The following is a 14,333-nucleotide window of genomic DNA, read 5'->3' on the forward strand; positions in this document are numbered from 1 at the left end:
TTTCTCCTCCTTCTCCTCCTCCTCCTCCTTCTCCTCTTCCTCCTCCTCCTTCTCCTCCCTTCTCCTCCTCCTCCTCCTTCTCCTCCAGCACTGATGATGTTCCCTAGTTGGGTCATGAAACGTCTGCAAGAAAACCATCAATCACAGAGAGCACCAAGGACCCCACCGTCCTCCTCCTTCTCCTCCTCCTCCTTCTTCTCCTCCTCCACCTCCTCCTCTTTCTCCTCCTCCTCCTCCTTCTCTTCCTCCTCCTCCTTCTCCTCCCTTCTCCTCCTCCTCCTCCTTCTCCTCCAGCACTGATGATGTTCCCTAGTTGGGTCATGAAACGTCTGCAAGAAAACCATCAATCACAGAGAGCACCAAGGACCCCACATCTTCCTCCTCCTCCTCCTCCCCATGTGACCTCCATGCGGTCACATGGTGAGCCACTTAACAACCAGCACGACATGTAATTGCAGACTCAAATTACAGTCATAAGTCAAAGACTCTACTTCTTGGGACTTTCTATGAAGTTTTATGTACTTCATAAAAACAGTCGTTGCACATGACGCACTTTCTCCTTGCTAAAACCTCTGCACAGCCTTCTTCGAGTTAGTGCCTGCCAGGTATGCGGGACTACAATTCCCAGAATCCCTAGCTAGCAAGGACCAAAGTCTGTGGAACAAGCCCAGGCGCTCCTGCTCAGTCACTGAACCTTTTGCCCTGTTGCTTCCAAGAAAAAGCGGCCAAGGATGTAAAGGTTTAATGATTACTAATATCCCCAAGTCTTTTTTCCAAGAACAGGAAAACGTCTCCAAGCCCTTAAAGAGAATCCTAAGCTTTGTGGGCAGGAAGTCCTAAAATTCAGCCACCGAAACGAACCGGGGACAGGATTACAGGCAGTTCTCAGCTTACGACCCCAGTTCAGCTCGGAGTTTCCGTTGTTAAGCGAGACCGCGCTTAAGTGAGTTTTTTTTTCCCCTTTGACGACCTTTCTTGCCACAGCCGTTGTGCGCATCACTGCGGTTGTGAAGTTAGCGGCACGGTGGTTAAGTGGATTCTGGCTTCCCCGTTGACTTCCCTTGTCAGAAGGTCGCAAAAGCAGATCAGGTGACCGTCACAAGTACGAAACACCTGCCAAGTGTCTTCGTTTAGATCGCACTCCCACGGGGAGGCGGCCACAGTCGTTAAGTGCAGAAAACGGTCACAAGTGACTTTTTTTCAACGCCGTTGCCAGTTCGACCGGTCACTGAATGGAGGTTCGTAAGTCTCAAGGACTACCTGTAGTTAGCAGTGCCTTATCCAGGCCCTCTGCGTAAGGCAGCCATTGTGCTGAAGCCAACTTTGGGCCGGCTGTCTTGAGGGACACCATCGTTCCCCAGCAGAACAAAAGCCCAGATTTGATGGTTGCCATCTCCTGATCAAAGGGACGCGGTGGCTCAGTGGGTTAGGACGCTGAGCTTGTCGATCAAATGGTCGGCTGTTTGGCGGGTCGAATCCCGAGTGCCGCGGAACAGAGTGAGCGCCTGTTACCCGTCCCAGCTTCTGCCAACCTAGCAGTTCGAAAGCCCGTAAAAATGCAAGTAGAAAAATAGGGACCGCTCCGGTGGGAAGGTAACAGCGTTCCGTGCGCCTTTGGCGTCTAGTCATGCCGGCCACATGACCACGGAGACGTCCTCGGACAAGCGCTGGCTCTTCGGCTTTGAAACGGAGATGAGCACCGGCCCCTAGAGTCGGAAACGACTAGCACGCACATGCGGGGGAACCTTTACTTTTACCTTTTATCTCCTGATCCGATCAAGTAACAGATAACGAGGAAGAGGTATTTGTTTATCCCAAAGTGCTTTTTTAGGAGGCAACTGGACTTCCTTGTTTTTCCTTGACCGTGTTTCACTTCTCATCCAAGAAGCTTCTTTAGCTCTGACTGGATGGTGAGGAATGGAAGGATTTATACTCCTTGCAGAAAGCTGGTCATTTGCATCGTTGAAGCCACCTGGAGGTTTGACTGTGTCCTCAGGGTCACCTGAGTGGTGCAAATAGGTGTGGAGCCTTCTTGGAACTGCTGAAAGGAATGTGTTATAGACTGGAGATGGATGCTGTTGTTATATATATATATTTATATTCCTTGTAGACAGCTGGTCATTTGCCTTCTTTTAGAGAGTCGTTGAGGCCACTTGGAGGTTGATCTGTGTTCTCAGGGTCACCTGAGTGGTGCGAATGGGTGGTGTATCTATCTCCATTCTACAACACCATCCTTTCAGCAATTCCAAGAAGGATCCACACCCATTTGCACCACTCGGGTGGCCTTGAGGACACAGACAAACCTCCAGCTGGCCTCAACGACCCTCTAAAAGGATGCAAATGACCAGCTCTCTGCAAGGAGTATAAATCCTTCCATTCCCCACCATCCGGTCAGAGCTGAAGAAGCTTCTCGGATGAGAAGTGAAACGTCTTCAAAGAAAAACAAGAAAAGTCCAGTTGTTTTTATAAACAACTCGAGGCGGCCACTATAACCTAATGCTCCTTCCTTCCTTCCTTCCTCCTGTTTTCCCCACAACAACCCTGCGAGGTGGGTTGGAGAGAGAGGGAGGGACTGCTCCAAGGTCACCCAGCTGGCATGCTTAAGGCGGGACTAGAACTCACCATCTCCTGGTGATTGGGCCAAAGTCACCCAGCCGGGTTTTTTGCCTAAGGCGGGACTAGAACTCACCATCTCCTGGTGATTGGCCCACAGTCACCCAGATGGATTTCATGCCTGAGGCGGGACTAGAACCCAACGTCTCCTGGTGATTGGCCCAAAGTCACCCAGCCGGCTTTCCTGCCTAAGGCGGGACTAGAACTCACCGTCTCCTGGTGATTGGCCCAAAGTCACCCAGCCGGCTTTCTTGCCTAAGGCGGGACTAGAACTCCCAGGCTCCTGGTGATTGGCCCAAAGTCACCCAGCTGCCTTTCATGCCTAAGGCGGGACTAGAACTCACCGTCTCCTGGTGATTGGCCCAAAGTCACCCAGCTGCCTTTCATGCCTAAGGCGGGACTAGAACTCACCGTCTCCTGGTGATTGGCCCAAAGTCACCCAGCCGGCTTTCCTGCCTAAGGCGGGACTAGAACTCCCAGGCTCCTGGTGATTGGCCCAAAGTCACCCAGCTGCCTTTCATGCCTAAGGCGGGACTAGAACTCACCGTCTCCTGGTGATTGGCCCAAAGTCACCCACCTGCCTTTCATGCCTAAGGCGGGACTAGAACTCACCGTCTCCTGTTAATTGGCCCAAAGTCACCCAGCCGGCTTTCCTGCCTAAGGTGGGACTAGAACTCACCGTCTCCTGGTGATTGGCCCAAAGTCACCCAGCCGGCTTTCCTGCCTAAGGCGGGACTAGAACTCACCGTCTCCTATTTTCTAGCCTGGTGTCTTCACAACCAGGCCCAATTGGCTCTCTGAAGCACTGCCTGCTTCTCCACTAGTCATTCTAGATCCAGACAGTTGGCAGCTCTAGGGGGATATAAATTTATTTATTTTATTTATATGCTGCCCGTCTCAACTGGAGGCAACCTGGGGATTAACCCGACTCGGCTAAGAGGGATTTCTCTGTGAAGCCTCAGCCGTCGTAGGAAAAAAAGGGGAGGGGGCTACCAATTGACATCAAGGCCTGGGAGAAGAAGGGTCCCAGGAAAGTTCTTATGTGGCCCCAGAGCATTCTGGGAATCTTTCCCAGCGGCGACAGACCATCGGAGGAATAGGAGTCTCTGCATCTTCGCCGGAAGAATCTCCCACAGGCACGGAACTGAAAGTAAGGCAGTCCTCGACGTACGACCGTAACTGAACAATCGTTACCTGAATCTGTCTTCTCCGTCGGCTTCGCTTGTCAGAAGGCCGCCAAAGGGGATCGCCGGAGCCCCGGGGACCACGGCAGTGTCCAACCGTCATAAATGCGAGTCGGTTGTCTAAGTGTCCGGATTTCGATCACGTGACTGCAACTACAACTGTCGTTAGTGTGGGAAACGACCGCAAGTCACTTTTTTCCACTGCTTTCGCAACTTCAGACGGCCACTAAATGAATGGCTGTAAGTTGAGGACCGCCTGCTCTGTTCCTTAACTCTGTCCCTCAGATCGGAGCCCATCACGCTGCCCAATTTCTTCCTTCCCCCACAACATCTGGAGGTCTCCATGAGGCTTCTCAGCGCTTCCTCGAGCTCTCCACTGGTTGCTGCGAATAAAGTAAGTATTGTGTTTTTTTTAAAAAAAATGGTTTTATATAAAATGTAAGCCGCCCAGGGTCACTTGCAGGTGTAATCGATAAATAAGTAATCAATTAAAAAAAAAAACAGTGGAGGAGCTGTCTGCATTTTCTCCTCTGCCTGATCTTCAGCCCTGAATATGATAGAGGGGGAAAAAACTCGTTCTTCCCCAGACCTTGATAGGATTAATATCTGCAGGCTTGACTTGGGGAGGGAAAGGATCACCTGCTAATCCATCTGATCCAACTAAGGATCCCGCAAATGGGCCGTCAGCCCTCAGCGCATCAGCCATGACGCCAAGGCAATCCCGGAGTCCGAATTAGTTCAGCCTTCAACGCCCTGAAAGTATTTCTTTCAAAAGCCTGTGAGGGTCCCTGGGGGGTGCTTTTCTTGCAGACGTTTCATGACCCAGCTAGGGAACACCATCAGTGCTAGAAGGGAGGGGGGTTTGTGGAGTAGAGGAGGAGGAGGAGGAGGAGGACTGTGGGGATCTCGGTGTGCTCACAAGAGTTTGTGTCAGTCTTTACCAGCCCTGGTTCCACAAATGTTCATGGCAGACTTCTCATGATCCAGCTAGGTAACATCATCAGTGCTAGGAGGGAGGGGGAAGAGGAAGGAAGGAAGGAAGGAAGGAAGGAAGGAAGGAAGGAAGGAAGGAAGGAAGGAAGGAAGGAAGGAAGGAGGGAGGGACTGTGGGGTCCCGGGTACTCTCTGAGCTGGGTGGTTTTCTTGCAGACGTTTCATGACCCAGCTAGGTAACATCATCAGTGCTAGAAGGAAGGAAGGAAGGAAGGAAGGAAGGAAGGAAGGAAGGAAGGAAGGAAGGAAGGAAGGACTGTGGGTGCTATCTGAGCTGGGTGGTTTCCTTGCAGACGTTTCATGACCCAGCTAGGTAACATCATCAGTGCTAGAAGGAAGGAAGGAAGGAAGGAAGGAAGGAAGGAAGGAAGGAAGGAAGGAAGGAAGGAAGGAAGGAAGGAAGGACTGTGGGTGCTATCTGAGCTGGGTGGTTTCCTTGCAGACGTTTCATGACCCAGCTAGGGAACATCATCAGTGCTAGGAGGGAGGAGGAAGAGGAAGGAAGGAAGGAAGGAAGGAAGGAAGGAGGGAGGGACTGTGGGGGCCTTGGTGCTCTCTGAGCTGGGTGGTTTTCTTGCAGACGTTTCATGACCCAGCTAGGGAACATCATCAGTGCTAGGAGAGAGTGGGGCTAGTGGAAAGAGGAGGATTCGTGGTCCTTGGTGCTGTCTGGTTGTTTTCTTACAGACATTTCATGACCCAAGTAAGTAATATCCTCAGGCTCAAAGGCAGGGGGGGTTTGTGGAGTGGAGGAGGAGGACTGTGGGGTCCTTGGTGCTCTCTGAGCTGGGTTACTTTCTTGCAGACGTTTCATGACCCAACTAGGGAACATCATCAGTGCCAGGAGGGAGGAGGAGGAGAAGGAGGAGGAGGAGGAATGTGGGGTCCTTGGTGCTGAGCTTGGTTGCTTCCTTGCAGACGTTTCATGACCCAACTAGGTAACATCATCAGTTCTAGAAGGGAGTGTGGTTGTTGGAGGAGGAGGAGGAGGACTGTGAGATCCTTGGTGCCCTCTGAGGTTGGCGATTGTCTTGCAGACGTTTCATGATCCAGCTAGGTAACATCATCAGTGCCGGAAGGGAAGGGGGCTTGTGGAAAGGAGGAGGAGGAGGATTGTGGGGTCCTTGGTGCTCTCTGAGTTTGGTTGCTTCCTTGCGGACGTTTCATGACCCAACTAGGTAACGCCATCAGCGCTACAAGGGAGTGAGGTTTGCACTCCTTTGTGTATACAAATAGCTGGCCTTGTCAGTGTTGATGAATTCCTAATGGTTCCTTGATTGGACTATTATTTGCTCTTCCTCTTGAGTTGGGGCTTCTTGTGTGGGGTGTCGTTGACTGTTGGTTTCGTGGCCAGCCCTTTGTCTGAAATGGTGCAGGGTTTCCTGCCTGAGCAGGGGGTTGGACTAGATGACCTCCAAGGTCCCTTCCAACTTTATTATTATTATTATTATTATGATGATGATGATGATGATGATGATGATGATGATGATGATGATATTTGAAGAAAGCCCAGCACAGCTAGGAGAGCGTATAAAGTTGGCAGAGACTAGGACGTTGGGTGTCGTGAGCAGAAATTTATCCCTCATAGAAATTGTAAAATCGTATAAACAAACCAAGATATGTCTAAATGTTCAGAGATTTGTTGCGGTTATGTCTCGGTTATGGGGCACAACTGAGCCTTCTTTATTGCTTTGGGTGTAAGTGAATTTTAGACTCTTGTCTCCATTCTACGACCGTCCCCAACTGCAGCCTTGATTGTTGTTGAAAACATGACAGGTATTCCTCATTTAGTGACCGTTCCACGTTACGACGACCTATGACCGTTTTCCCACACTTACGACCGCTGCGGCATCCCCTGGGTGACGTGATCAGAATTTGGTCACTTGGGCAACCGACCCGTCTTTATGACGGTCGCAGCGTCCCCTTTTGCGACCTTCTGACAAGCAAAGTCAATGGGGAAGCCAGGGTTACCTCACGACCGTGGATATTAACTGCAGTGATTCACTTAACAACTACAGCAAGAAAGGTCATTAAGCGGGGCAAAGCCCACTCAACCACTGTTTCACTTAGCAACAGAAATTTTGGGCGCAGTTGTCGTTAAAAGTTGAGAGCTATCTGTTCAAAATGGAAGCGAAAAACAGAAGGCCTCAGGGAGGCTGACAGGGCATGGAATCTTCTAGAACAGGGGTCTTCAAACTTGGCCCTTTTATGACTTGTGACTTCAACTCCCAGAATTCCTGAGCCAGCATGGGGGAAATATGGCGTGCCTGGCTCAGGAATTCTGGGAGTTGACGTCCATGAGTCATAAAAGGGCCAAGTTTGAAGACCCCTGTTCTAGAAGATTCCATGCCCTGTCAGCCTCCCTGAGGCCTTCTGTTTTCCGCTTCCATTTTGAACAGGTTAAGGGCTAAGGGCATTGTTTCTGGATGGCTGGGGAATTCTGGGAGTTGAAGCCCATTCATGCTGACAGGAATTTTAGGTGAAGTCCATCCATGCTGGCTGAGGAATTCTGGGAGTTGAAGTCCACAAATCATAAAAAGGGCCAAGTTTGAAGACCCCTGGCTTAGGGCATTGTTTCTGGATGGCTGGGGAATTCTGGGAGTTGAAGTCCATCCACGCTGACAGGAATTTTAGGTGAGGTCCATCCATGCTGACTGGGGAATTCTGGGAGTTGAAGTCCATTCATGCTGACAGGAATTTTAGGTGAAGTCCATCTGTGCTGGCTGAGGAATTCTGGGAGTTGAAGTCCACAAGTGATAAAAGGGCCAAGTTTGAAGACCCCTGGCTTAGGGCATTGTTTCTGGATGGCTGGGGAATTCTGGGAGTTGAAGTCCATCCGTGCTGACAGGAATTTTAGGTGTAGCCCATCCATACTGACTGGGGAATTCTGGAAGTTAGTCCATCCATGCTGACCGAGGAATTCTGGGAGTTGAAGTCCATCCATGCTGACCGAGGAATTCTGGGAGTTGAAGTCCACAAGTCATCAAAGACCCTTGTTCTAGAACCCAATTCATTTCACTCTTGAGTTCCGAATTAGCAGCGCCTCTCTCTGAGTAGGGCGTGTGTAAGCTAAAAATCCAAGGAGGAATCACTGTGTAAGTGATAAATCAAGAAACCTTTGGGTTCCAAATGGGTAATTTTAGAAGCAAAATCATTCAGGGGTGCAGATACCGTCCTGTTCTTTCCTTAAGGTGCCCAAAGTTAGAGGGTTTTTTTTTTTAATAGTCTTTCTCAGAAAGTTCTTTACGCTGACCTCATCAATCCGGGTTAGATTTCAGCCAGGCGAGTGACGAGTGACGTTATCAGCTGTCATTTCCCCTCGAGAGCAGATTTAAGAGGCACCTTGCGGCCTCTGGGGAAATCTATAAAGAGCATTGGCAAAAGAGGGGAACATCTTGCCTCGGTTTAAGCAGAATTAGACCTTTCGTGACCCTGAAGGAATGGCCAAGATCTCCTGGACTCAGAATTCCTGAGGGTTTTTTTTAAAACAGGGACAGAAAACTAACAGGAAGGAACAGAAAGATAGAAAAATCCGTGCTCTAGAATGGGGGGGGTGTTGGAGGGGGGGGTGTTTCCAACCATGGCGACTTTAAGCCTTGTGGGCTTCAACTCCCAGAATTCCCCAGCCTGCGTGATGGCAGGCTAACTAAAAGGCTAAATCTTGCTTTTTGGATCTTTGGATTCTTCTGCTTGGGCAGGGGGCTGGACTAGAAGACCTCCAAGGTCCCTTCCAGCATCCTATTCTGTTCTGTTCTGTTCTGTTCTGTTCTGTTCCATCCCATCCTATTCCATTCCATTCTGTATTTCTATTCTATTCTGTATTTCTATTCTATTCTATTCTATTCTATTCTATTCTATTCTATTCTATTCTATTCTATTCTACATTTCTATTTTATATTTCTATTCTATTCTACTCCATTCTATATTTCTATTCTATTTTATTCTGTGTTTCTATTCTGTTCTGTATTTCTATTTTATTCAATTCAATTCTATTCTGTATTTCTGTTCTGTTCTATTCTGTAATTCTATTCTATTCAATTCTGTTCTGTTCTATTCCATCCCATTCCATTCTGTATTTCTATTCTATTCTGTATTTCTATTCTTTTCTATTTTGTATTTCTATTCTATTCTAGTCTATATTTCTATTTTATATTTCTATTCTACTCCATTCTATATTTCTATTCTATTTTATTCTGTATTTCTATTCTATTCTATTCTGTATTTCTATTCTGTTCTGTATTTCTATTTTATTCATTTCTATTCTATTCTGTATTTCTGTTCTGTTCTGTTCTGTTCTGTAATTGTATTCTATTCAATTCTGTTCTGTTCTGTATTTCTATTCTATTCGGACTCAAGAGGTCCATGAGGTAATGGTGCCTTTTGAGTTCCTCCTTTCAACCCAGAGGCCATTAACCTTCGCTTGCTCCAGTTCCTTAATGGAAATATTCAACGTAATTTTATACAGGAAGTCCTCTGCTTATGGCCACAACTGAGCCCAAAATTTCCCCTGCTCAGTGAAACATCTGTTCAGTGAGTTTCGTCCCATTTCACGACTTTTCTTGCTACGGTTGTTAAGTGAAATCCCTGCAGCTGTTAAGTTAGTCCCCCGTTGTTAAGCAAATCCGGCTTCCCCCCATTGACTTTGCTCGTCAGAAGGTTGCAAAAAGGGGGACACGTGACCTTGGGACACGGCAACCGTTGTAACTACGAGTCAGTTGCCAAGCCGACTCCGAATTTCGATCACAGGGATGCTACGAAGGTCCAAAGTCTGAAAAATGATCCTAAGCCACTCTTTTCAATGCTGCTGTGACCTTGAACGGTCACTCAATGAACCGTCGTAAGTCTGTGCGATTATTAGGACGTCCTTCGTCTGCCAAAATTGCACCTTTGGGTGCAATTTGAGAAACAACTTTGACCTCTGCTGTATTAAAGGGGAGAATGACCCTCTACTCCTCATTACATGTAGTCCTTGACTTAGGACCGGTCACTAAATGAGCATTCGTAGTTACGACCAACCTGAAAAGGGGGACTTACAACCCAGATCCGAAGTTCCTGGACACTCGGCAGTTGGGCCACATTTGCTGCCGTTTGCAGGGTCCCCAAATCACCGACAGCATTTTACGACTGGTTTTTGCCCAAAATTGGCAAAGGGCTTCTGGCTTTCGACGAAACCAGGTTTGCTTCACTTTGTGACCGCAGTGGCACTCTTACGACCGCGGCCACCCGCTTTATGGCTACAGCACCTTCTTGAGAACTCATGGGTGCTCCAGTGCTGGAGGGTTTTAGGAAGGAGGCTGGATGGTCGTTGGCCTCCCGCACGAGCAGGGGGTTGGGCTAGATGTCCTCCCCGGTCCCTTCCAACTCTGTTGTTCCCATTATTCTGAAGGAGCGCTCCATCCCTTGAGGTTTTTAAGAAAGGTTTGGACCGTCCTTAGAGAGTTGGGACTAGATGACCTCCGAGGCCCCTTCCAACTCGGTTCTTCTGTGGAGACCGTGGGGGAGTTTGTGTCCCAGCCAGCTTAGGGCAGAGCCTCCCACAAAAAAACAAGAAACATTTCGACTCTCTTCCCGCTGCTCTTCTTGCCTCTGCAACATTAATGCCGAGTCCGGGGAATCGAGGGTGTTCAAGGCCGCTTGGAAATAATGCACAGGCGGCGTGTGGGAAGCGGCCAACGTGGCGTGCCAGCACTGCGCTTCCCCTTCTCCCCTTTTTCGTCGACCCACCCTCCCCTTCGTCTCTTCTTCTCTGTCCTGCGCCGCCCGTGTGCCTTCTGCATACCTCTGCCCACGCCTCCGATTGGTTTCCCAGACCGAGAGTAGAAGAACAGGAGAGCGGAGTTTGAAGGGACCTTGGAGGTCTTCTAGTCCAGCCCCCTGCGTGAAGAAGAAACCCTTTGCCATTTAGGACAAACGTCCTGACCTCCAAGGTCCCTTTTCCAACTGTGACTATGTTCGGTCTCTTTTGACTTTGCTTCTCGTCTCGTCTCTTATTCTATTTCTATTCTTTATTCCTATTTCTGTTCTAATATTAAACCCTGGTTTAATATTAGATTTATGAGGACCCAGATTGTTGGGGGCAATTAAGCTGACTTTGTAATAATGCCGCTTGGGGTGTGTGTGTGAAAGCCCTAATAAGCAGGCATATACATAGAAGGAAGGCTACTGCTAAGCTTGTAAGCCGCCCTGAGTCTTCGGAGAAGGGCAGGATATAAATGGAATTAAAATTAAAAAAAAAATTAAAATTAAAAAATCTGGGGGAACCTGCACATCTCTCACTTGGGAGTTTCTTAACTGGGGAAGGGGAAACCTTGCAGGGGTCTCTTGAATTGTCCTGCTGGCTGCCGGCTAGACGCGAGCAGGGGGTTGCAGCGTGGACGAGCCGTGCGGCTCCTCATCCTTAAGGCCAGCCAGCAAACGGGTCTTGAGTTGACCAAAAAGCCGAGGAAATCCACCAGATTTATTTATTTATTTATTTATTTATTTATTTATTTATTTATTTATTTATTTATTTATTTATTTATTTATTTATTATATCGCCCTTCTCCCGAAGGACTCAGGGCGGTGTACAGGGCAATACAATAAAATACAATATATATAAAAATTAAAAGAAATATTAAATCCTTCCCCGGTCAGCTGAGATCCCTTGGGCCGGTCGCTCGGGGGGGGGGGTCTTGACCCTCGGAAGTGCCTGAAATCTAAAGTGTGTTGATGGGCAGAGGAAGCCTCCCCTTCACCTGGCTGGCTTTTCACAGCTGGCCGCCTCACTCCCTTGCTGACTCAAGCTGTACAGAGGCAAACGGGTGCCGGGTGCAGCCGGATGAGTTTTCAGCTGTGCCAGCAACAGCCGCCTGCAGGCTGGCAGGAAGGAGGCATCTGCCATCTTGCCCGGTCCCTTAAGAGGCCAAGCAGCCCTGTCGGACATTTTCAGCGCCTCTGGATTAAGTGTAAATAAGTCTACATAAATAGGCGGCCAGTAATCCGATACGGGTGTCATTTGTCTGAACTTTTAGCCCAGCCTTTCAAGCAACTGGAAAGTTACAGCACCGGGTGCCGAGGAGCCCACCCCCCCTCCCCCCAAACGTGGTCGCCTACGTGGCATTGGATGGGCTGCTTCCTTGGGTCACGTAGAAGGGCTGTGTCCAACCGCAGGGGCCGTGACCTTGGGGTATTGGGGCAGGAGAGCCAGTTTGGTGTAGTGGTTAAGATGTGGACCTAAAAATCAGGAGACGGGAAGTTCTAGTTCTGCCTGAGACAGGAAAGCCAACTGGGTAGTTTTGGTCCAGTTACCAGGAGACTGAGAGTTCTAGTTCCGCCTGAGACATGAAAGCCAACTGGGTGACTTTGGGCCAATCACCAGGAGACAGTGAGTTCTAGCCCCACCTTAGACATTAAAGCTGGCTGGGTGACTTTGGGCCAATCACCAGGAGACGGTGAGTTCTAGTCCCACCTTAGCCATGAAAGCCAACTGGGTGACTTTGGGCCAATCACCAGGAGACAGTGAGTTCTAGTCCCGCCTTAGACATGAAAGGCAGGTGGATGACTTTCGACCAATCACCAGGAGACAGTGAGTTCTAGTCCCACCTTAGCCATGAAAGCCGGCTGGGTGACTTTGGGCCAATCACCAGGAGACAGGGAGTTCTAGTCCCACCTTAGGCATGAAAGCTGACTGGATGGCTTTGGGCCAATCACCAGGAGACGCTGAGTTCTAGCCCCACCTTAGACATTAAAGCTGCCTGGGTGACTTTGGGCCAATCACCAGGAGACGGTGAGTTCTAGTCATGCCTTAGGCATGAAAGCTGAGTGGGTGACTTTGGGCCAATCACCAGGAGACAGTGAGTTCTAGTCCCGCCTTAGGCACGAAAGCCGGCTGGGTGACTTTGGACCAGTCCCTCTCACCCAACCCACCTCACAGGGTTGTTGTTGTTGTGGGGAATACAGGAGGAGGAAGGAATAATAGACATGTTCGCCACCTTGAGTTACTTATAAAGCAAGAAAGGAATTAAAAAACCCCAAGGAAATAAATGGAATCCAGTATATTTACGATATCCTGGGTTTGGGAAAGCTCATTGAAAAAAGGACCTTGGATGGATAGCTAGAACGTCCCGCTGGAGCGCCAAGGGCCTCCCCAGTTTTTCAAACGAGCCAAAGACTCTGGAGCAGCCCGGGGCAGGGGTCCCCAACCTTCCCGGCCCTGCGGACCAGTGGGGGAGGAGATGGTTCCACGTGAGCAGCCGGCGCATGCGATCACGCGCACAGCCCCATTTGCACAAACAGCAGGCACGCACACCTGTGTGTGAAGCTACACTCGTGCGAGGGGGTTGGGGACCCCTGGCCTAGGGAGTGAGAAAGGAGCCAGTCCTAGAACAGCAGCAGGAGCAGCAAAAAAAATAAAAATAAAAAATCAGCAAGAAATATCAGGTTTATCGATCGATCTATCAATCTATATCCATCTATTATCTATATCTGTCATCTATATCTATCTATAATCTATACCATCTATATCAATTAATCATCTATATCTGGCCATCATCTCTATCATCTGTTTATCATCTATATCTATTTCATCTCTATCATTTATATTTATCATCTCTATCATCTATGATCTCTCATTTATATTTATCGTTTAAATCATCTCTATCATTATCTATTATCTCTATCTGTATCTCTTATCTATACTCTATCTTAAGTATACCTTATCTATCATTTATATTTATCATCATCTCTATCCTCTATCATTTATATTTATCATCTCATCTATATCATTTATATTTATCATCTATATATCATCTCTATCTATTAATCTTATTATCGCTATCATCTATCTCATATATAATCTATCTTAAGTATATCTGTCTATTTATCTATCTCCATCCATACCTATCTGTCTATCAATCCATCTATCTCCATCCATATCTATTTCCATTATCTATCTATCTATCTATCTATCCATCCATCCATCTATCTATCTACATCCATACCTATTTCCATATCTATCTGTCCATCCGTCTGTCTATCTATCTATCCATCCATCCATCCACCTATCTGTCTGTCTATCTCTTACCTAATCTATATCTCATCTATATCCCTCCCTCCCTCCATTTTGCAAGCACCCAGGGGAGATTTTTTTAAGCCAACGCTTTTGTCTCTGGCACACACATTTGATGACCGCCGGGCTTAGATCCTGCGGTTTGCAAAGAAAAAAGAAAAAAAAATGTCGCTTTATTGCGAGAGAGAGCCGAGGCGAAAGTGCAGCCGAGTGTATTATTAGCAACCAGGTTTATTGCTTGGCTAAGCTGAACTCGGCGGAGAACGGCCCCTTTCGAGAAACCAGCCCGGCTTCCCGGAGTTTCAGGGTGCAGCTTGGAGAGCAAAACAGGCCCCCTGAGTAGGTGAAAGGTGGCAGCAGGGCCATTAATAGCTGGTGACCGTCCGCCTGGCCGGGCTGCCCTTTGCCGAAGGGAGGTGGGTTCCCAACCAGGGTTTAATATTGCAGAACAGAGTTTAATGGCCGCCCCACCTCCTCCTGCGGCTTCTTCTGGCTCG

General features: G+C 48.4%; 1 protein-coding gene across 1 annotated transcript in view; it reads left to right on the top strand.

The window, feature by feature from the left end:
- The window catches only part of C2CD3 (C2 domain containing 3 centriole elongation regulator), a gene marked incomplete at its 5' end in the record, with an annotated part of 41,776 nt that overhangs the window by 24,902 nt on the left and 2,541 nt on the right, over positions 1–14,333 (top strand). Inside the window, 3 exons of the mRNA XM_083362585.1 lie at positions 581–605; positions 3,689–3,763; positions 4,048–4,191. Coding sequence (XP_083218711.1) covers positions 581–605; positions 3,689–3,763; positions 4,048–4,191 — 244 coding nt within the window. The remainder of the gene's footprint in view (positions 1–580; positions 606–3,688; positions 3,764–4,047; positions 4,192–14,333) is intronic.

This window comes from Vipera ursinii (genome assembly GCF_947247035.1).
Source record: "Vipera ursinii genome assembly, chromosome: 4".
In the NCBI taxonomy this organism is placed as follows: domain Eukaryota; kingdom Metazoa; phylum Chordata; class Lepidosauria; order Squamata; family Viperidae; genus Vipera; species Vipera ursinii.